The sequence below is a fragment of the Ammospiza caudacuta genome, chromosome 2, assembly GCF_027887145.1.
Source record: "Ammospiza caudacuta isolate bAmmCau1 chromosome 2, bAmmCau1.pri, whole genome shotgun sequence".
Lineage (NCBI taxonomy): Eukaryota > Metazoa > Chordata > Aves > Passeriformes > Passerellidae > Ammospiza > Ammospiza caudacuta.
In genome coordinates, this window is record NC_080594.1 from 118,222,765 (window position 1) to 118,246,291 (window position 23,527).

The window sequence follows — 23,527 nt, forward strand, 5'->3', positions numbered from 1 at the left end:
GTTACTGAAAGATTCTTGAGATCATCTCATGAAATAACTTCACATTATTAACTACTCATTGCATTCCTGTAGAAATATTCAGGAAAATGTTAAAAATCAGTTGGAATTTTAGTTTTGTGTCACGTGAACTGCAGGGGTACCATCATTTAGGAGTAATTTCACAGTTTGCTAGTTGGTTGTGTTGGTTTTTTCTCCTTCTAATACTATTAAATGGATTTTTCTCTTTAACTCTTCATTGTTTGTGAGAAGTTTTGAGGCAGTCGGTGCCTGGTTTTTCAGTGGGTTCAATCCTGTGTTTGAGACCAGACTAGATGGGCTCTTTGCTGTGTTTTGGAGCTGCATTTTAAACAAATATTCATTATGAATTTCAACTGTTGTTGCAGATTGCAGGAGCACAGTTTGGAAGGGCTCTGCATTTGCTGCCCTGCATCGAGGCAGACCCCCTGAAATGCCTGTGAACTATGGCACCCCCCCCAACCTTGGTAAGCTCCTCTCACCTCTCCCCCTGCTGCTGAGCACACCTAAAATACCTAAAATATAAAAATTACAGATACCACAAAACCTGACTTTATGAAATCTGACAGTAATTTCTAGTAGCTTTTTAATATTAATGACAATTGAATAAACCCAGGTTTTAGAGCAGACATGTTTGAAACATGATGGGATTCCAACCTTGGTAAGCTCCTCTCAACTCTCCCACTGCTGCTGAGCACACCTAAAATACCTAAAATATAAAAATTACAGATACCACAAACCTGACTTTATGAAATCTGACAGTAATTTCTAGTAGCTTTTTAATATTAATGACAATTGAATAAACCCAGGTTTTAGAGCAGACATGTTTGAAACATGATGTGATTGCAGCCTTGGTCAGCTCCTCTCACCTCTCCCCCTGCTGCTGAGCACACCTAAAACACTGATATAAAATTACAGATACCACAAAACCTGACTTTATGAAATTAATTTTTTAATATTAATGGCAATTGAATAAACCCAAGTTTTAGAGCAGACATGTTTGAAACATGATGTTTCCTGTGTTCCAGTGGAGGTGCATCGAGCAAAGCAATTAACTGGATATGCCAAGTTCAGCACCTCATTCCCAGGGAGTATGTACCAGCATGTCAAGATGCACAGGAGGATCCTTGGCCATCTCTCTTCTGTCTATTGTGTTGCATTTGACAGGACTGGACACAGAATATTTACTGTAAGTTGATGAAATAAATCCAACTCTGAATATATTTTTAGATGATGCAAGGAAAAGAGCTTGGAAATGGGTGTTGTGCAGGAAGTTCTGGAGATAAATATCAGTGCTGGTAAAATGCAGCTGTCACTCTGCTGAAGTGGAACAGTTTGCTGTAATTAAAGGTCAGAAGCATGTCAGAAGTTGTCCCTAATGAATATTTCTCTTCAGGGCTCAGATGACTGTCTGGTGAAGATCTGGTCTACCCACAATGGCCGATTATTCGCCACCTTACGAGGACACTCAGCAGAGATCTCTGACATGGCTGTGAACTATGAGAACACCATGATTGCAGCTGGCAGCTGTGACAAGATGATCAGGGTGTGGTGTCTGAGGACCTGTGCTCCAGTTGCTGTCCTCCATGGGCACACAGGCTCCATTACCTCCCTGCAGGTATGGATGGGGCTTTTGAAGTGTTCCTGCATGTTAAAAACTGAAATTCTTTCTCTGGGGCTGCCTATGGGAGTAGTGAAATCTGAATGTGTAAATATTCATGTCAAATCACAGGATAAACCTGCTTGAAAACAAGTAAATTCCTTGTCTCTTTGGAATTTTTAAATATTTAACTGAAGATAATGACAGGAATTCTTTTTCACATCAAGATCACTGTGTTGATCTTGATGTGAAATAATACTTGAGTTGTTGGAACAAAAGGGAATTTCTGAGAAATATCCTGTCCTCCTGTTGTCTCTCACTGGAGACATGATTTGCTGTTCTGTGTGAATGTGTTCTGATCCTGTATATTATTCCTACAATTTTTGGGATGTTGGTATTTGTTTTAATCTCCAAAACAGGAGTTACTTCAGAAGTTGTAATGTGTGTAATTTAAATTTGAAGGTGGTTTGATACATGATGTGTTCTTGGTGTCCTTTGGATTCAGTCTGAGTTTAAATTCCTTAATTAACACAGAAATTAGTAACTCATTATCCAGGTTTGGGGTGTTTTCCAGTGAGACCAGCAGGTGAAGAGTAGCTTGTGGAGCTCAGTACAAACAAATAATTTTAAATTTTTCTCAAAAATGCTGCCTCAAGAGTAATCTTCATACCTGCACTTTCTGTGGCATTCATTGCATTTTTAGTTTGGTTTTTTAATATCTAAATATTAATGGTACTTCTTTTATTGCAGTTTGTGGATTTTTTAATTTAGGCTTTCTTAGTAATACCATAATTGTACTATGTACAATTTATATGACTTTCCAATGCAGTAATTGATGAACAATTTAAACAAATTGTGTATGTAAAGTTTTCTGAAGGGCAGCTCTGTGCATAGCAATAAATCCATGTCATAAAGGATTTTTTCTGAGGAATTCCCATAAAATTCCTATAAAATTACATCTAATGCTAAATTACACATTCAAACCATCTCACATCTCATGCTCTGCTGAATTATTTTTAAACTACACCTGTCTATTCCAACTTCCCTTTTTTCAGTCTGCTGTGCTCATTATTTTATTCACTGACAGGATTTTCAGTGCATGATTGTGGTCAGTGGAAACATCAAACCCAAACCACTGAAGGAACTGGGATTTTTTAACACAGTAATTGAAACACAGACCACAAACTTACCTTAAATTAGGGGAGATATTCTTTGTAAACACTAAAAATGATTTACCAACAACTGCTCCAGCAGTCTGAGGTGAAAAATCCAAACTAAATCAAGCTTTTACGTGAACTTTTTAAAGAAGTTGATGATTAATATTTAAATCTCAGTTTGTGTGTGTGGTTTTGCTTCCCTCCCTGCAGTTCAGCCCCATGGTGAAAGGCTCCCTGAGGTACATGGTCTCCACTGGGGCAGATGGAACTGTTTGCTTCTGGCAGTGGGATACAGATTCCATGAAATTCAAGTATGTGACTGGTTTGTTGTTAACATTTCTGCCATTCTGGGGCTTGAGTAAAACAAATCAGGTGGTTTTGACTCCACTGGGTTTTTGTGGTTATAAAAATGCTGTGCAAATCATGTATTCAATGGTTATTTTAAAGCAGCATCACCAACTGTATCCTTTACAAATTAATGTTGTTCCATTGAGTTGAGAGATTAGTTGGGAAATGCAATAATTTCTTTCTTCAGTAAAAGTACAAAAGTAGGACAGCAGGACTGGCTGGAAATGTAAATATGTTGGAAAATATAATAAAACTTGGTGGTGCTGTTGGTTTTCCAGCAGTCCTGTAGTTTTAGGATGTTTCTTGCAGAACTTGCATGCAGGATAGTTGGAAATGTTCATTTGTGATTACTCTTTGTTTGTACCCCAAAAATTAATTACTGCCAGGAAGAGCTCAGTGTGTGTCTGGTGTTTTGCCCCATCATGGTATAAAGTGATCCATGTTTAAAGAAACATCCCTTTATGCTTTGAAATGTTGCTAAAAGCCAAGTTTTGGGTGTTGTGACCTATTTCAAACATCTTTTCTTTTCCAGCACCAAGCCAGTGAAGTTCACAGAGAAGCCCAGGCCAGGGGTTCAGATGCTTTGTTCTTCCTTCAGTGTGGGTAAGTCAGGTGGATTCAGCCTTGTGATTTCTTCTTTCCTTTCTTGTAACACCTGATTGTGGCAGCTTTAACATGGAGAAATCCTGCAGGGGTGAGGAAATAATTGCACAGTTGTGCCCTGTTAGCTGTGCCATAATTAAATCAGGAGGATTCCCTTAGCTAACAGTGAAAAACTGTTGAAGACATTGGTGATTTCACAGAGGTAAAAGCCACCTCATGTCTGGGTTTTTCTATCCATCTTTAGTGGAGTTTTTATTTTTGTTTAATTCCCTCATGCAATATCAAGGATTGGCAAAATGGGTTTTCTGACACCCCACAGCAGCAGTGGAGGTGGGTCCTGCCAGCAGCAGCTCCTGACCCAGAGCCAGGGATAAAGATCTTCTCATAAAGATCTTCTCATAAAGATCTTCTCATAAAGATCTTCTCATAAAGATCTTCTCATAAAGATCTTCTCATAAAGATCTTCTCATAAAGATCTTCTCATAAAGATCTTCTCATAAAGATCTTCTCATAAAGATCTTCTCTTAAAGATCTTCTCTTAAAGATCTTCTCTTAAAGATCTTCTCTTAAAGATCTTCCCCTCTTAAGGATCCAGAACTGGATCTTTAATGTGCTTCACTCCTGCCTTGCAGTTGCCTTTCACTCAGTTCATGGGAATTTCAGATTCACAGAATCTGAACATTTTCAGAAATGAAAAGCAGATTTTCAGAAATAAAAAGCAGATTTTCAGAAATAAAAGGTAAATCAAAGTGTAGCTTGTTAGCATTGTCAGGACAGACCCCTGGATTGTGTTGGGAAGTTGTTTTTGACATTTTGCTTGTTTGATGGGAGGTGGTTTTTTTGGGGTTTTTTGTTTTTTGTTTTGTTTTGTTTTTTGACAGCACTTAGAGGCAGATGTTGGAATTTCTGCCCCCTCAGCTCAATCCTGGTGTGCTCACCCTGTGTGATTCACTTGACTGATTTACTCACATTTCAGCCTAATTTTGATGCAGTTCACTGGCACAGATGAGGCCCAGACTACAATGAGAGTCATCTACATCACTCTGATTACCCAGAGCCATATTCCCCACCACTGAAGGCTCCTCACTGCAGTTTAATGTTAAAAGTTCCACTATTGCCCTAAAGATTTATTTCAAAACCTTTGTAACACCAATTGATTTTTACTATGGCTGAGAACACTTTCTGGGGCAGCAAAGGGATTTCCTTCCACAGATGTGTGTCAGTGGAAGAGCATAAAAAATGTGCCATTCTCCAAATAGTTGTGGGGTTTTTTTTTTTTATTTAAACCAGGCCACTGAGCAGTGGTGGTGACCTGTTTCCATCTCTTCCACAGCAGATTAATTATTGCTTGATTTTCACAGGTGGGATGTTTTTAGCAACTGGCAGCACTGACCACGTCATCAGGATGTATTTTTTTGGCTCTGAAACACCTGAGAAAATAGCAGAATTGGAAAGTCATGCTGTAAGTAATTAGTTAATTAGTCATTTGAAGCAATATTGAAATCACAAGATGATTTTATGAGTGGGTTTTTAGCAATGCTCTTAATTAATTTTATTTGCCTTAATGCTTCCTCTCCTACAAAATCTGACTTTATTTTTGTTGCATTGATAAGGCGTGATCAGTATTTAATTTTTTACTTTTTCTCTCTAAGACAAAGTGTGATGTATGTTTTTCCTGCAGTTTTTATTGTGATAAAAGTGAATTATTGTTTATTATTTTAAGGAAAATGTAAGTAGGAATAGGAACAACAGACTTGTCACCATTGTAGTTGACTTATGGTACTGGAAATATATTTAAATATGATTCACTTGTCAACCAGGTTATTTAATCTTTTAATCCTTCATGTTTATTTCAGGCAGGTTTTAAAAGCTGCATTTTAGATACATTAATGGTTAGTGAATTCTGGACAGTGTTTGGACTTGGTTTGCTCTGCAGTTAAAACTCTTTAAAAATAACACAACATTTTATTTTTTCATTATTTCAGATTTTACTAAACTCACAATTATAAAAAAAATATATTTCCTATTTAAAAAATAAAATTTCTAACAAACTGTACTTTTTCTTACAGGACAAAGTTGACAGCATTCAGTTTTCTAATGGTGGGGACAGGTATGTTGAAAAATGCTGAAATATGGCCAAAAAAATTTTAATTTTGGAATTAAGAATCTGTTACTGGATGTTCCCAGTAAAGAAAAATCTTATTTAGAACTAAGAAGGGGAATTTTGCACTGATGCAGGAGCATAATTAAACTTCAGCTGTTCCAGCTTTTTGTTGATCTGTGTTAGGTGATATTTTTTGCCTGGCTTGGGTTTTATTTACCTGGAGAAATTTTGCCACTTTTTAATGTACCCAATGTGTTTGTGGCCTTATAAATCTCCTTTTCCTCCTCCTTTCCTTTTAAATTCACTGAGTTTTGTACAGGAAATAGAAATAATGTAGTGAAAATAGTCAAAAATAAATTACAACCTTTTCATCTGATTTGTTATTGCCTCTACTTCAGTGTGTGATACTCTGCAATGAAAATACATTGAAATCCTGTATTGAGGAGCAGTTGAGGATGAATTTGTGAATTGAGTTAAACTTTGGAACTTGTTTCTCTGTTCTTCATATTTTGACAACTTTATTCAGTTTTCCAGTTCAGAAAAACTCTTTCCTGCTTTCCTGGAAAGAAACTTAATGGAAAGAATTCTCTTGAACACAAATAAGATTTCACTTCTATCACTCTTCCACTACAAAATCTATGTTGTGGCGTTGTCTAAATCTAAACCTGCTTTAAAGCAGATTTTTTTGGAGGATAAATGAGTGAATTTTTAACCCTTGTTCAGGTTCATCAGTGGCAGCAGGGATGGGACAGCTCGGATCTGGCGTTTCGAGCAGGCAGAGTGGAGGAGCATCCTGTTGGACATGTCTGATCGACTGCTGGGGTAGGTGCCGTGTTCACTGTTCGTTCCGTGGTTTCCTTTGTGGAAATTCACATTGAAAAACTCAATTACTCACATGTGAGAGTGAGGGCAGAATTCTGCTCAAGTTCTGTGGTCTTGGGAGGGGTGAATTGAGTGTTCTGGTGGTGTAATCGATGGAACAGGAGCCAGCAGTGTGCCCAGGTGGCCATAGGGCCAATGCCATCCTGGCCAGTGTCAGGAACGGAGTGGCCAGCAGGAGCAGGGAGCTCATTCTGTCCCTGTACTCGGCACTGGTGGGGCCTCACCTGGAGAATTGTGTCCAGTTCTGGGCCCCTCACTTTAGGAGGGACCTTGAGATGCTTGAGCATCAAAGGAGAGCAACGAGGCTGGTGAGGGGCTTGGAGCACAAGCCACATGAAGAACGACTGAGGGAGCTGGGGTTGTTCAGCCTGGAGAAAAGGAGACTCAGGGGTGACCTTATCACTCTCTACAACTTCCTGAAGGGTGCCTGTGGTGAGCTGGGGGTCGGGCTCTTTCTCCGGGCAACAACAGACAGAACAAGAGGACACAGTCTCAAGCTGCGTCAAGGGAGATGCAAGTTAGAATTAAGAAGGAAGTATTTTACAGAAAGAGTGGTCAGATACTGGAATCATCTACCCAGGGAGGTGGTGGAGTCATCATCCCTCAAAGAGTTCAAAAAAAGACTGGATGTGGCACTTGCTGCCATGATCTAGTTGAGGTGTTAGAACATGGGTTGGACTTGATGATCTTACAGGTCTCTTCCAGCCTTGAATTTCTGTGATTCTGTGATTCTGTAATAATTGCTGAGTTTGAGTGCTTCCATAAATTCCTAAGTGTTCAGAAAGCTCTCAGATTTACCAAGTTAATTTTGTTGCCTCTTTTCAGGGAAAAAAGTGACAGAAAGAATCTAACTTCTCTCTCTGGGTTTAGTCTGACACCTGGTGTGTCAGGGGAGAAATATTTTTAGGTTAGTACAAATAAAGTAGGTGGTGACCTATTTGCAGGAGAGGTCATGACACGGAATAGGTGGCTTTCCTCAAGGACTGATCTTCCTGACTGTCCCCATTTTCTGCTTTTAAAGAAGTGAATGAATGAAATGCTGGTGGCACCCAATCTGAATAATGTTATTACAGATAAAAATCAGATTATTTTATGGTGTTGGGTAAACCTGAAGGGGAAATGATTTACAGGAGTACAGAAGCTCAGTAAACTTCCACAGACACGGAACAGAAATGCATTTGTAGGTGATTAAATGAGATTTTGATTAAATGAGATTTTGATTAAATGAGATTTTAATTAAATGAGATTTTGATTAAATTATTTGTAGGTGATTAAATAAAAAGCCAAACCTTGGATGCACCATTTGATTGGAGGATGATTTCAGGCTTTTCCTGTGATGACAAAGACCATGAAAGAAACCTGATTTTACAAAGGAGGAGTTATTAATAGTTGAGATTTCACTGTGGCTGTGTAGTTGAGAGTCTTTGTAAATGAATAAAGATAATCCCATGTGGGTTTTAAGGTGTTTTAAGAAAAACTTATTCCTTGGATTGACTGGAAAAGGGCTGAGGGGCAGTGTTACAGAACCTATAAATGTATTTTAGGGAGGGAATAAGGAAATAGACTGAGGTTAAAACACAATGTTATCTTTCCTGTGTTTCTGTTGGGACTCATTAAAAACTGCTTAGCTAATGTAGAGGTTGGCTTGGGAATCAGTGAGTTGGAAAAGCTGACTGTAAAAAGTCCAAAATTTTGCAGGATTTATGTTTGGACTCTAATTGTAGAGGAGCCAAGATTCCATGAAAAAGGAAAACCTTTTTGCCTTGCATCTCAAATGGGAAAGAGATTATCAAGTCCTTTAAAATTTAAAAATCCAGATTTGCTTTAAATGAAGGATTTTGCAGACAAAAATTTCAACCCAGATTTAATTCTTCACTTCCTTTCTGTTGTCTGATTATTGTATTTTGATGTAGAAATGGGCTAAATAAAATACAAAACACATCTTTGACCTGTTTGACTTTTCTCAAACAGTGACACTTGTGCAGAAGAAGACAAATTCATGAAGCCTAAAGTAACCATGATAGCCTGGAACCAAAATGACAACTATGTTGTTACAGCTGTGAATAATCACCTGCTGAAAGTCTGGAATTCCAGCACAGGGCAGCTGCTCCATGACTTGGTGGTATGGGATTTTCCTTCTTTTGGAAGATTTTCCTGGAGTTGCAGTGCCATGTGCATGCTGAATTTAGAATTGGAGCTGATTGGTCTTGAAAGCTCTGTATGGATGGTACAGCAAGGGGAGTGTTCCTTGGAATTCTTTTAACCAAAATTTGCTGCTTCCTCCAGATTTGGGCTTTCCCTGTCAATAAAAGAACAAATAAATGTGGAATAAATAAAATCCTTGTGCAGTAACTCACCCATTGAATAATTCACCGTCCTTTGGCAGAGCTTCATATTTCTACAGCTCTTGCTTGAATGTAGAAAATTTTTACCTTTGGAATGTTGAAATCTTTGTGGCTGCCTGGGGTTTAATTTTCCAGAGAGGCTTTGGGCTCTGTTGTGAACATCCTGTTGCTGTGGATTTCCCTTTTTCCCTGAGCTGTGCAGTTTCCCTTTGCAGGGCCATGCAGATGAAGTGTTTGTCCTGGAGACCCATCCCTTTGACTGCAGGATAATGCTCTCTGCAGGCCATGATGGCAACATCTTCATCTGGGACATCACCAAGGGCACCAAAACAAAACATTATTTTAACATGGTAAGATAATGGTAAGATAATGGTAAGATAATGGTAGGAGCCTCTTTAAACACCATTTATTCACAGCAGTGTGTTCACTACCAGCTTAAGGAACTGCCACCAACATTCACATCTTTGCATCTTTAGGGGAAAAATAACCCCAACCAAACAGGAAAACCTTAACCAGCAAAATTTATTAATTAATTTTTTCCTTAGAGCTTTTTACCTTAGAGTTTCCTGATTATTGCAGATTTTACATTCTCTTTTTACTGAAGATCATTGTGCACTTCATTCATAGTAATTGTTTTCCTGAGCTGAGGTGAGATGCCATCTGAAAGGCTCTGGTTTAGGCCATTGTTTCAAGACACTTTTATTTTCCACGGGATTAAAAATAATAATCTTAATATCCATTGGTACAGTGCTTGAGGGCTCCATTTTACAGCTCATCATTAATACTTTAAATTAGGTTATTTTCTCTGAGACTCAGGTTCTGATCTAATGTTCATATAAATTTTTTATCCTTTTTCCCTGGTCTGTCAACAGCAAAGAGCTTCTTTTTAAGTTCTTAAAATAAAGAATTACTTCTTTTATTCTTAAGTTCTTTTTCTTGTCTAGAAAGTTGTTTGACAAAGCCAGTCTATATTAGCTCCACTTTATTTCAAGCAGTGTGCTGACAGCTAAAAAGCCTCACTAAAACATGTTTATTTCTTTATTTTATTCTCTGAATAGTAACTTTTCATAGCTTCTAGTGCATATTTTAGAATTGGTTCAGGACTTAAATTCAAGGGGAAGAAATATACTGAAGTAACAAAGTTATTTGTGCCTTAATTGGAAGTGTTTAGGGAAATGCATGGAGTAATTAATTTTTTATTCTTATTGTTTGCTCTGAAAAAATGGTCAAATAATGTTGAATTTTTTTCCTTCAATCCAGATTGAGGGCCAGGGACATGGAGCTGTTTTTGACTGTAAGTTTTCACCAGATGGGCAGCATTTTGCATGCACAGATTCTCATGGACATCTGCTGATATTTGGCTTTGGCTGTAGCAGGCCTTATGAAAAGGTAAGTTCAGCTTTTTATCACATCTCTGTATGGAGTTGCTAACTAAAATTACATTATTACATTAATTAATTTAAAAGTTTATATGTAAAAATTTATTTGTGTGGTTAGAAGATCTAATTGTAATGGATTCCTTGGTGTCTGTCAATTGTCTTGCTTATATGATCCTGGCAGAGCAGAAAAAACCCAAAGTCTCAGCATTGCCATGGGAGTACTCCCAAGAATGTTCCTGGAACACATTTTCATCTTGGACACAGCTAATTCACTTTCATTGTTCAACCTCAAAAATGCTTCTGTTTCTCATTTCCTCTGGTTTATCTTGCAGTTCTTTAGGCCTTTCCTCACTCAAGCCCAAATTCACTGTAGTTGATTAAATTAAGCAAAAATAAATTATTGATCCAACAATTTAACCTATCCTAAATTTTTGAATTTATCAGCCTGCTTCCTTTTTGTTTTGATAAATACACATTTCTTCTTTTCTTCACTTCCCCTCCATTTTTTGGAGGTTGTGTTTCTAGTTCCATGTGTGTCATTTTAAAGAATTATTTTTTCCTTGCTCTGCATTCTCGGCTGAAATTGAAACTTGTTCCCTTCATGTTTGCCATCACTGCTGGAAGCAAACATTCTGACTGTGATCTAATAGTTAACCATTTTCCTTCAGCCTCATGGACTTCCAGTTGTAGAAAAAACTTCAGGTGGATATAGATAAAGAATGAAATCATGGTTAGGAAAACTTTAATTTGAGCTGGTGTTGAGCTTTAGCCAAAGATTTCCTTGCAAGGAAACTTTGGGGCCACTCATGAGCTGGACTTGGTGATCCTTGTGTGTCCCTTCCAACTCTGTGATTCTAATAATTGTAGGGGAAAATGCAGAATGGAGATAATTATTTTTAAGTGTAAAACAGTCGTTTTGCATCAAGTTACTTCAGCTTTTTGTTTTCTGAAAGAATTTTGTTGCCTGCAAGAACCACAATCAAAAGTTACAGTACTGAAAACCCATCCAGGTTAACTGAAGTTACACATAAATCTTCTTTCTAATTGACAAGTTGCCCTTTCTTCTACTTTTAAGTAGATTTTAGGGACTTTAGTGCTTGTTCTTTGTTCTTTAGCATGTTTTTTTCCCAAATTGCTGACATAAAAATGAAATTTCCTTTTAGATTCCTGATCAGATGTTCTTCCACACTGACTACCGGCCGCTGATCCGGGACTCCAACAACTACGTGCTGGATGAGCAGACCCAGCAGGCCCCTCACCTCATGCCCCCTCCCTTCTTAGTGGATGTGGATGGAAACCCTCATCCCACAAAATATCAAAGATTGGTGCCAGGAAGAGAGAATTGTGCAGATGAACATTTGATTCCTCAGCTTGGATATGTAGCAACAAGTAAGAATGTCACTAAGGGTCTACATCCAGAAGTAGGTTATTCACCAGTTCCCAAGGGGACATCAGCAATTTTAAGACTCTTTTTTTCCTAGATATTTGTGTTTGTGTTCTCTAAAGATGCTGGAAGGTCCTACAGTGAATGCAATTTAAAAAAGCAAAAAAAAAAATCAGTTGTTCAAATGGATGTTGCATTTCCTTTCTGTGGGCAGTGATGTTCACAAACCATTTGATTGTACATTCCATAAATGTCTTACTTGGAATCAATAATTGGAATAAGGTCATTGAACATTTGAGTCCTCAGCTTGGATATGTATCAACAAGTAAAAATGTCACTGAAGCTCCACATTCAGAAGTAGGTTATTCACTAGTTTCTAAGGGGGCAGCAGCAATTTAAAAATAATCTTTTTTTCACTTAATATTTTGTATTTATGTTCTCTAAAGATGCTGGAAGGTCCTACAGTGAACACAATTTAAACAAGCAAAAAAAAATCAGTTGTTCTAACGGACTTTCAGTTCTTTTCTGTGGGCAGTGATGTTCACAAACCATTTGATTGTACATTCCATAAATGTCTTAAATTGGAATAACTTCATTCAACATTTGACTCCTCAGCTTGGATATGTAGCAACAAGTAAGAACGTCACTAAAGGTCTACATCCAGAATTAGGTTGTGCTCTAGTTCCTAAGGGGAGATCAATAATTTTAAAGGACTCTTTTTTTCCTTGATATTTTGTATTTATGTTCACTAAAGATGCTGGAAGGTCCTACAGTAAATACAATTTAAACAAGCAAAAAAAAAAGATTAGCTTTTCAAATGAATGTTGCAGTTCTTTTCTGTGGGCAGTGATGTTCACAAACCATTTGATTGTACACTCCATAAATGTCATATTTGGAATCAATAATTGGAATAAGGTCATTGATTTGATCTGTTTTCCAGGTGATGGAGAAGTTGTGGAGCAGGTGATTGGCCAGCAGACAGTGGACCAGGATGAGCCAGGCCTGGAGCCCAGCATTCTGGATGGGATGATCAGACAGCTGCAGCTGGAACAGGATCAGAGAGCTGCAGCTGATCAAGAATCTGCTCCAAGTGGCCCCCAGAACGGGGAGGGAACACCCAGGAGAGGTAAAAACTGCTGACAAATTCTTCAGTAATTGTTCTGTCTCTGTTTTTATTGTGCTGTGTGAAATACTGAAACAAGTTTTAACTTCAGTATAATTCTGGGGACTGAGATTCCTTTAACATTGTGATACCTGGTTATTTTTATTCATTAAAGCACTGCTGCTCCTGGGATTTAATTGCAAAGCCTTTCACTTTGAAAGGAAAAGGTCATTAATAACATGCATAATGTATACAATAGATTTTTTTGCAAATGTTTGTCAATGTAAGTTATTTTTGCATTCCTTATTTTCTGCAGAGTAAGTACTGTGCCATTATTCAAGCTGCTTTCCCTTGTCCCTTCTTTAGAGATTGAAACAAGATACTTTCCCAAGCTCTGTCTTTGTAGTTTTAATTATGTAGATATATAATATAGATTTCAAAATACATATTTTCTTACATAATTATGTATTTATTATATGTGCTCAGCTCTAGGAAAAGTGCTTTTTAGAGCCTCAGCAGCCTCAGAGCTGTCTGAAATAGTTCAGAAGAGACCTTTTATCACATCACAACCCTTCCACTGGGAAGTGTTTGGGAAACCACTGCAGTGTGACACTCAGTGCTCTGGTCTGGTTGACCAGGTGGTCATTGGTCAAATGCTGGATCTTGGAGGTCTTTTGCAGCCTGAATGACTCTGTGATTCTGTGAATCAGAAATAATAATTTTTAAAGTACTTTGTGTAATCTCTGTGTTTTCTACAAGACACATAAGCCTCCAGAATTGATGCCTTGTGCAGGCTGCCCCAGAGCAGAGGCTGGACAGAGCTAAAGAATAAAGCAGGGATTTATTCACAGCATCTCCTCCATGGATGCACCTTGGGCAGCACCAGAGCCCAGCCAGGGCTGCACCCAGGATGAACCAAAATGGCCCCAAAATGCACGGCCGGGCACGGGCTCTGTCCCTGGGATCAGTTCTGCTCCATTTGCACCTTGCAGTTCATTGTCCCATTGCAGCTTTAGCCCTGCAGTCCCACCCTGCTTGTTTTTCTCTCTCCAGCCCACGGGGTTTGTGCTCCTGGGCTGAGATTTGGGTCATTTGTCCTTGGTGCCCAGCTGGAGCAGGAATTGTTTTGTCTCCCTGCTCTGTGCACAGAGCTCAGCATCCCTGAATGTGAACCCAGCCCCATACACTAAAGCAGCACAGAATGTGAAAAATAGAAAAGCTCAAAACTTAAAGCATCACTGAAGGCTCCAAGTCACATACTTAGAGACAAAAATACAGCCATTATTCTTTTTAATTTTTTTTTAATCTTTTAGCAAGAATCTTCCAGTTCCCTTCAGCATGACAAAAACCATTTTGATTTGTTGGTGCCGGCAATTTATTTACAGACGCAGACAGGACGGGACTGCTATGGAAAGTGTTAGGAGCTATTTATTTTTTCAGCATCAATCTCACTACATGATTATGATAATGGAAAGATGCTAACCCTCTGATTTTATAGATTCCCACAATTTGTGTGTTTCAGCTTTCAGAAGGCCGAGTCTGGACATCCAGTCCCCGCCCAACATCGGTTTGCGGCGCAGCGGGCAGGTGGAGGGCGTGCGGCAGATGCACCAGAACGCCCCCCGCAGCCAGATGGCCACCGAGAGGGACCTGCAGGCCTGGAGGCGCAGGGTGGTGGTGCCAGAGATCCCCCCCAGCTTGCTCAGGTCTGTCTGCAGCCTGCAGGGGATGCCTGCAGAGGCTGCCCAGAGCAGAGGCCAGGCAGAGTGCAAGAGCCGAGCAGTGCAAGAGCCTCACAGAGGCTGCGTCCACCATGGATGATGGTCACGAGATTTTTTGGCAGATATAACTTTGGTCTATTTACATATATCAGAGGTTAATTGTCCAATTACAGCTTTAGGTAATGAAATCATATCCCCCTAGTTTGCTTCTCCCCACAACTCACTTTTGTCTATACCAGCTGCTCTTGGGCAGTGCAAGAGCCTGGCAAAGGCTATGTCCACCATGGAGGATGGTCACAAGTTTTTTTGGCAGATAAAAGTTTGGTCTATTTGCATATCAGAGGTTAATTTTTCAATTAAGGCTTCAAGTAATGAAGTCATATCCCCCTAGTTTGCTTTTCCCCCAATTCATTTTTGTTTATACTTTTGTTCAACCCCCAACTGCTCTTGGGCAGTGCAAGAGCCTGGCAGAGGCTATGTCCACAATGGATGATGGTCATGAAGTTTTTTGGGCAGATAAAACTTTGGTCTGATTGCATATCAGAGGTTAATTGTCCAATTACATCTTCAGGTAATGAAGTCATATCTCCTTAGTTTGCTTCTCCCCCCAGTTCATTTTTGTTTATAATTTTGTTCAACCTCCAGCTGCTTTTGGGCAGTGCAAGAGCCTGGCAGAGGTTACATCCACAATGGACGATGGTCACATGTTTTTGGGCAGATATAACTTTGGTCTATTTGCATATCAGAGATTAATTGTCCAATTACAGCTTCAGGTAATGAAGTCCTATCCCACTAGTTTGCTTCTCCCCCAAATTCACTTTTGTTTATACTGTACAGGGCCTGAGGCAGCTGGTGTGACCTTGGTTTCCAGGCCCAGGAGGATTGTTTATTCTGACCAAAATTGAAGAGAGCTAACTAGCATTCTATATAGAATTCAGAGTTATGCACTAATCCAGTACAGAATCTGTAAAATATAAAAGCTACAACTTAAAGCAGCACTAGGAACAGCACAGCAGCTTGATTGTCTAAATTAAGTGCTGTTACATCAAAGGTAGAATGGATGCTGTTGGAATAGTTCAATGCTGTGGGCAGATGTGCTAAAAACTCATAATTGTTAAGTCCATTCAATGAGAAGAAAAGGAAGTTGTCCTTGATTCTTCCTTATTTCAATATTTTAAGTCATCTCCAGGCTAGCTAGGTCACCTAGATTTTTGCTTCCTCCAAAATAAAAGATGCAGGTTTAAATCATTTCCATGGAAGAGTTGGGTGAGGTTGTGCTCTCTGTGAGACTTTTGAAGGTGATGAGATGTAACCCCTTGAAATGCTAAACCAGTTGCTTTCAAAAATACTATTGCACACACCACAACATACTGTCAATATTGATCTCTGAAAAGGAGAATTAGTAGCTAAACATCTCTGTTTAAAGCTGCAGCCATTGGTGCTACCACATCTCTGAGGGTTTTAAGAAGCATTCCCAGTGTTGGGAGGTAGAGTGATTGCAAATGGAAAAATGTGAATTAAAAACAAGGTTGAAAATGTAAATTATATTTTGATGTTTGGAAGGAAGACTTTCTTAGCACCCATATTTTTTACTGGTTTAGGATGGTTTAGAGTTAATTGAGCACCAATAACATCTGAAATGAAAAATTAAATGGAATTGGATGTGAGAGAGAATCCTCAAAGAGACCAGCATTGTCAAAACAGGTGTAGAATTTGATTTTCATGTCTGTCTTGTAGGAAACAGGAAGAATATCGGATTGCAAAAGGGGAAGAAGAGAGAGATCTTTATGCAACAGAGAATAAAAAGTCACTTGAGTCACTGGAAAAGGTACGTGGCAGCTTCTGGAAAAGTGAGCACTCTGTGCCCAAGGAGAAGTGGTGGTGTGGAAAATGAAAGCAGAGGGTTCTGGAATGGTCTTCCAAGGACTCTGATGATTCAGCTCCCAGTTACTGCAGGACAAGGCTTGGTTTATTTTTATGGATTCCTGGAATTCTTTTTGCTTTCAGTCTTGCCTGCCTCTAGGTGAGGTATCTGGGAGTAATTTTTGCAGGCAGGGTGGCTTTCAGGCTGTTCTGGTCTGGCTGCAGTTACTCAGGTACTGCAGGTCCTGCTGAAACACTGAGAGCGTTCAAGGTCCTGTGCTTGAGGAATCACAGGTTATGTTGCTGTTCCTTGTCATTTTATTTTAGATAACGATATTTTGTGTGTGGGGAAACTTCTTCAGACCTCCCTCCTTTCAAGTGCATTTTTTCTCACCTGTTTTGGTTTTGTGGGAGAGATTGGCAAGAAGGAAGCCTTGGTTATTGTGCTGTATTTATAAGCTTGTTGCCTGATTTGCTGTGTCCTAGAGCACAAAACAATTTGACACAAGAATTCAACTGCAGGATCCCCTTTACTGAGGGGAGCTGGGGTTTGAAACAAAATGATCTTTAAGGTCCCTTCCAACCCAAGCCACTCTCTGTTTTTATAATTGCACATTGTAGGCAGTTATGTCTTGATCCTGTAAATACATTTATCAAGTGATGTGAATGAAGCTGTCACAGTAGTTTATAAAAAAAAAAGAAGAATTTCTTAGAACAACTAATAAATCCTAAATTTGTAACAGCAAATGTTAAACTTTGGGCTTACCTGCAAGTTATTTCTTGTGAAAGAGAGTTTTAACTTCATCATGCTGTTGCAATTTTTGCATTCAGCAAAATAGTTTTTAATTAAAATATATTTTTATTAAACTCCTGTCCTTTCCCTTCTTATAAATCAGAGTGACTCTGAATCTTCATTGATCCAATCCAAACGTCGACTGCACAGACGGAAATATTCCAACTACAGAACAAGGAAAAACATTGAGCAGCTGGAGTCTTCTGAGGAGGAGAGGGACAACTGCTTGGGCTTGATAGAGCAGGTGAGTTCTCCTCTGAGTTTGGATTTTTGATCTTGAGTTGCTCAATAAATGAAATTTCATGTAGATGTGCCTTTTCTCTGTTAAACAAGCAAGCAAAAACCTCCACTCCTTCTTTTTCCAGGAAAAGTATTTCTTTAAGCATCATCATTGTTGGTACATCTCAAACGTGTTGTGTTGCATTAATCAAGACAATATTTCCTGTCAGTTTATAAATGGCTCAACTGGTTTTGCTGAGAATGTTCTAAACCAAAGCCACAGCCCATGTTCAAAAATCTGATGGACAGTTGGTTGGCTCCAGGTGACATTTGGAGTTTAGATGTGGTTTTAATGTTTTTCTGTGGAAATTTTGAAGATTCTTGCAAATGTGATTCCTCCACAGGGTCTGTTGCTCTGACCTGAGGCGACACAGGGCTTTGTGGATAGCAGGAGCTTTTTGTTGTGTCTGATGTGTTATCAGACTGTAAATGGCTGATAAGACTGCCCTTGTCTTGCCTTGCCCACAAGGAAATAATTTTAAACTGGAAAAGGACAGGTAGAAGGAGCAGAGAAGCTCAGACTTGTTGGAGATGTCACTTTGTTAAGGAGGAGCAGTGAACAAAAGGAACATGTTCAGGAGAAGAGAAAATCTTGCAAATAAGATGAGGACTGATTTTCCTTGGAAGTGGGCTCTCCTTTCCTTTCCTCTTAATAAAGAATTTCATTGTATAAAAACAATAAATCCCTTAAATTGACTGTAAAGTTCAGTGAGTATTGCACTTTGATATTGTAGTGTATGATTGCACAGGGTATGAGCAGATTTTAGTGAGAGGACTCTCAGCTTTGTTACTCTGAAAATGACAATCAGTTGGACTAATTCAAACATTTGAAGCTACAATTGAAATCTCATGGGATTTTCTCTCCTATTTTTATTTTTTTTGCTTGGCAAAATACAACTTGACACATGAGCATTGTATCATACTGACTCAGTTATGAAAAACACATTTAAAACATTGTATTCATGCAAATAGTTAATGAGCAACAATCAAGAAATTAGTAAAGTCATAATGTATTTTGGTGTATCTCTACTGTGGCATTTAAATACATGCATGAATACTCTAATTAGTACTTGGCCAATCATTTGATACTAAAAGGAGGGGGTGAAAAAAACTCCTCAACTTGCAGAACTAATAAAAAATTATAGAAAAGAAATCATAGTGACAGAACATGCCCTTGTTGTGTGTGGAGAGATGTGATTGTTTTTCTTGATCTGTTCCTTTTGTAATATAAATTCTTCCCTGTCAGATTTTATTATGAACTTTGCATGGCCTGATTACTTTTATTTCCATTTTAACAACTTCTTACCAAACTTCTTAAAATTTGATAATATGGACAACATGTTTTTAAGTTCCAGACCCTTAAAACATGGATTTGGCTTGAGTTTGTGTTTTTAAATTTAGGAAGCTGAAGAAAGTGAGGGCTCTGGTTCTTCTGATGAAGAGGAAGAGTGGAGAAGTGACAAGAAAAGCAACAGTAATAGTTCTAGGTAAAGTGAAGAATCATATGCCATAATGAGTTTTATTTGAATTTTGACAAATTAAGAGTTGTATAAAAGCTCTGTTGTGCTTCTGAGGTGATCATTTAATAATAATAATCATATAAGGCAGAATTTGTATACTTCACTGACACATTATATTGTTATTTACTGTTCCATTTCACCAAAATATTTATATTTTTAATGTAACTCTAAGTCTCTCTGGTTTTTTGCTGTATGGCAAAGAGGGATAAGAGTCTGGAATATTTCTGTAGTGTGTTTTGGTCTGGTTTTGGAGGGATGAAAGATTTCACTTTGGAAATTTTTCCCCCAATTTTATTTGGGGATTTTTTTGGGTTTTTTTTTCCTTACTCTTAAATTTTTTTTTTGAAAAATCTAAATTCTTTTACTATTCTTTAGTGCTAGAAATAAAAAATACTCAGAGAGAATGCTGGTACTCAGAGATCCACTCTGGATGTGTAGCTGAGATTTGAATAAGTGTAAAGAATTTAAGCAGCATTTGGTTCATGTTTTCCTTAGGGAGGGCTCCTAATAAGTCCAGAATTCCACTGCACAACTTTCTTGACTAAAATTACTGATTTTAGAATTCACCAGATTTTAGTTGTTTCAAGAAATACACTTTGAATTACTGGATTCTCCCAAAAATTCATGTTAAGCTCCGAGTAAAGTAATAGTTACAAGAGAGACAAAGTGATTTTGAAGTTGTTGTCAACAGCTCTTGCTGCCTGCTGTTTTGCTGGGTGAATTGAGCGTTGTGCAGCAGTGAGAGCTGGGCTGTTATTGGAATATGAATCCCAATATTACCAGTTGGATTGTGCCTGGGCCAGTCTGACCCTCGCTGCTGGGCCAAAGGCAGCAACTGCGGTGTATCACCCCAGAGATACCTTGGCTTGCTGGGGATTGCAGCTGGGCACTGAACCAGTCCAGGCTTGTTAGGAACTCCGTTTACCTCAGGAGGAATGGCTTCAGGTGATGGTGAAGAGAAAAGGAGATGGATTCTGCTGGAGGGTTTAATGTCCAGTGGTTTATTCCATGGTTACAGAGGTCTGAATGTAGGTAACTGCTCCAACAGAATCCTGGCCACATGGTCTGATCACCTTTTAAGCTCAGGGACAGGGTGGGGTACAGGTGAGCCACCAACCAGGTGAGAGGGGCAGGGTCTCAGGGGGGATGACACCCAGACAGGCCAATGACCCCCAGGCCTGAGGGGCATCCTTTGAACTTGACCAACCACACGAGCCTTGCTGGAATGTTAAACCTGATTGACAGGACTCACTCAGCATGGGGGCAAGGGGGAAGGGAGAGAGGTATAGGCACACCTGGGGAAGTGACCTGGAAGTCCAAAATGGGACATTACAGCGCACCACAACAGGCTGTGTTTGTGTTTCCCTGCCCTGTGCACAGCGACTCCTCGAGCAGATACTCGGACTGGATCGCGGACGCCGGCATCAACCTGCAGCCGCCGGTGCGCAGCTCGCGCAGGAACGCGCTGCGCTACTGCAGCTCCTCCGAGGACGACGTGTCTGCTGAGAAATCCTCTCCTCCCAAGAGGAGGAGGAGGAAGAGGAGGAAAAAACCCAAACCTAAAAAGCAGGAGGAGGTATAATTTTCTTTTTGTTGCAGCCTGAGTAGGTGCTGGTGAAGTGCAGGGTAAGGAAGCAAAAAGGGTTTTTGTATGATATGCACAGATGTTTAATTCAGTCGTGTGGTTCAGGGCCAAGGCACACGCACACATTGTTGCGTCAAGCGAGATGTAAGTTAGAATTAAGAAGGAAATATTTCACAGAAAGAGTGGTCAGATACTGGAATCATTTACCCAGTGAGGTGGTGGAGTCATCATCCCTTGAAGAATTCAAAAAAAGACTGGATGTGGCACTTGCTGCCATGATCTAGTTGAACAGTTAGAACATCGACTGGACTTGATGATCTTATAGGTCTCTTCCAGTCTTGAACTTCTGTGATTCTGTGATTCAGGGTCCAGCTTTCTCTTCAGGGGCAGTACAAAGGTGAGGGCCAGTCAGGGAAATGGGAGGGACTGGCTCAGGAGCACCTCTGTTCACATATAGGAACAGGGGAAGGAGCCAGTGGATTGTAGCTTAGGAGATGCCCCCAGGGCTGTCGGGGCCTCTAGCTTGTCAGAGTGACCCCAAGAAAAGTTGGAAAGTCTCTTTTCCCAGCCTGGCAGTTGAAGGAGTCAGAGCTCTTCATCTCTCAGTCTCAAGGTTGTTTATTGTTCCTTATCTATAAAATTCTTTCTCCTGTCCAGCCAAGGTCCTCTCAGCAAGACAGTCCAGACACTCTGCCTGCCCCTGGGGCAGTGTTATCTTTTTATACTAAAAACTACATGTACAATATTTACAGTTACTTTCCAATACCTATCACCTATATTAGACAGTGAGCTTCTACTCTAAACCAAATCTAAAAGTGCCAACATCACAGCAGAGGATGGAGGCCAGGAAGAAAAAGGAGAAAGGCGGGACATGCCCAGATCCCTCCGTCTTGTCCCCTGAATCCCTAGTCTAAAAACCCCAAAATCTACTTTTTTACCTTGTGATAACTTCACTATCATTCTACTTAATTTGTCATGGCTTGCAGATCTTCATCTGAGGTTGGTAATTTGCTCCACAGGTCATAATCAAAACCACAGGGGCATTTTGGGCTCTGTGCCAGGGTCTCTGAGCCCCATGGCAGGGAGCTTGGCTGCTCAGGACAGCCAGAGGGATGTCCTGGGTCCTGACACAGAGCTTTCACACTTTTTTTCTGCACAATCTTCATTTCTCTCTTAGGGGCTAGGTGTCTTCGTTAGGAACTGCTAAAATAATTACTGCCATCAGCCAAGGATCTTTCTGTCAGCACACACAGGGAACCTGGGATTGGTTTGAGACCATTCCCAGTGTGAGGGATCTGCTGATTTGTAGGGAAGGATCTGCATTCCCAGTGAAAGTGCTTTCATTTTCCCAGTGAAAAGGGTTCTCAAGGTTGATGGTGTTAAAGGGGAAAAGAGTTTAATATATATCAGTACAGAATATCAGACTTCTCCCAAGGGATAGAACAAAGGGGAGGCTTTAAACTGAAGGAGGGCAGAGTTAGGTTAGATTGGATTAGGGAGGAATTCCTGACTCTGAGGGTGATGAGGTATTGGGTCGTGTTTTCCACATGTTGCCATGTCCCTGGAAATATCCAAGGGCAGCTTGGACAGGGCTTGGAGGAGCCTGGGATAAAGGAAGGAGTCCATGCTTGTGGCAGGGCATGGAACAAGATGGTCTTTGAGGTCTCTTCCAATCCAAACCATTCTGTGATTCTATAACTTACCTGTCTAATGCATAGGGGACACAGTCACATTGCTGGTAGCAATTTATACTTAGCTTTAATTTATTTAATTTTTTCATAAGTTACAATAATTACTCTATTTTAACCTACTGATATTTTTAAGTTAATTTAAATTAATTACCTTTGGTTACAATAAGTAGTGTTAGCTGTTTTCTGTCATAAAGGAGCAAACAAATTCTAAGCCTGGGGTAATTTTGATGCATTTGTTCTGTTTTTCTCTCTATCCTTTCACTTCCTTCTAAGTAGAATCAGTTTCTTGCAGCTTGAATAATTTTTAATTGGGTACTGAGACTGTCATATAAATTATAAAACTTTCTGCTAAGGCCTGCATAATAATGACTTGCTCACTCAAATCTCCAGATAGGAAAGGAATGTTTAATATTAGAATTACAATTACAGCTACAACTCAAACAAAGCCTTGGAGGAATTCTGCTAATGCTGTTTGGAAATACTGTATATTAGTCCTTTACAAGTTAATCTATTGTCTGCCAAACCAAAATGGAATGATTTGTTTAGAATTGATGTCCATCCTGTCTGATTTTTGAAGGCTGATGCTGCAGCACAACCACTGAACTTGGAGCTGTCCTATGACTGGCACCCTCCAGTGTGGATCACAGACACGGCTCTGCGAAGGTCCCCCTTTGTCCCTCAGATGGGGGACGAGGTAGGAGCAAGGATTAAAAGCTTCCAGTGCTTGTGATTGTTCTAATTGCTAAATTCAGGCAAACATTCACTCTTTGGGCTGGTTGGGGTGTTTTTTAGGTGATATATTTCCGACAAGGGCACGAGGCTTACATTGAAGCAGTGAGGAGAAATAACATTTATGAGCTGAATCCACACAAGGAGCCTTGGAGAAAAGTGGTGCTTAGGGTAGGTCTGCACTGAGGGTTCTGTGGGTGTGTAACAGAGCCTGTGACTGAGGAGTTTTGTCATTCTGTTTGCAAAACATGGATTTGGGAGGTTACCGATGTATCCCTATGGAGAAAGTGTGTGCAATTATCAGATTGTCTGCAGAATTCTCTGTGGGAAGCCAAATGGAAGATCTGTGTTAAAATCCTAAGGCTGACCCACTGCCTTCCATTGAAATCTCAAATCTCGTTTTGCATGTGGGTACAGTTGCTTAATT

At 39.6% G+C, this 23,527-nt stretch overlaps 1 protein-coding gene across 1 annotated transcript in view; it reads left to right on the top strand.

Annotated features, from left to right (window-relative positions):
• The window catches only part of BRWD1 (bromodomain and WD repeat domain containing 1), a 48,599-nt gene that overhangs the window by 4,191 nt on the left and 20,881 nt on the right, over nucleotides 1-23,527 (top strand). The window contains exons 6-25 of the mRNA XM_058823152.1: nucleotides 384-482; nucleotides 1,044-1,204; nucleotides 1,412-1,633; nucleotides 2,983-3,083; nucleotides 3,653-3,723; nucleotides 5,085-5,185; nucleotides 5,793-5,833; nucleotides 6,551-6,649; nucleotides 8,681-8,831; nucleotides 9,270-9,404; nucleotides 10,315-10,443; nucleotides 11,597-11,822; nucleotides 12,758-12,943; nucleotides 14,442-14,625; nucleotides 16,378-16,468; nucleotides 17,400-17,540; nucleotides 18,977-19,062; nucleotides 20,476-20,671; nucleotides 22,949-23,065; nucleotides 23,164-23,271. Coding sequence (XP_058679135.1) covers nucleotides 384-482; nucleotides 1,044-1,204; nucleotides 1,412-1,633; nucleotides 2,983-3,083; nucleotides 3,653-3,723; nucleotides 5,085-5,185; nucleotides 5,793-5,833; nucleotides 6,551-6,649; nucleotides 8,681-8,831; nucleotides 9,270-9,404; nucleotides 10,315-10,443; nucleotides 11,597-11,822; nucleotides 12,758-12,943; nucleotides 14,442-14,625; nucleotides 16,378-16,468; nucleotides 17,400-17,540; nucleotides 18,977-19,062; nucleotides 20,476-20,671; nucleotides 22,949-23,065; nucleotides 23,164-23,271 — 2,645 coding nt within the window. The remainder of the gene's footprint in view (nucleotides 1-383; nucleotides 483-1,043; nucleotides 1,205-1,411; nucleotides 1,634-2,982; nucleotides 3,084-3,652; nucleotides 3,724-5,084; nucleotides 5,186-5,792; nucleotides 5,834-6,550; nucleotides 6,650-8,680; nucleotides 8,832-9,269; nucleotides 9,405-10,314; nucleotides 10,444-11,596; nucleotides 11,823-12,757; nucleotides 12,944-14,441; nucleotides 14,626-16,377; nucleotides 16,469-17,399; nucleotides 17,541-18,976; nucleotides 19,063-20,475; nucleotides 20,672-22,948; nucleotides 23,066-23,163; nucleotides 23,272-23,527) is intronic.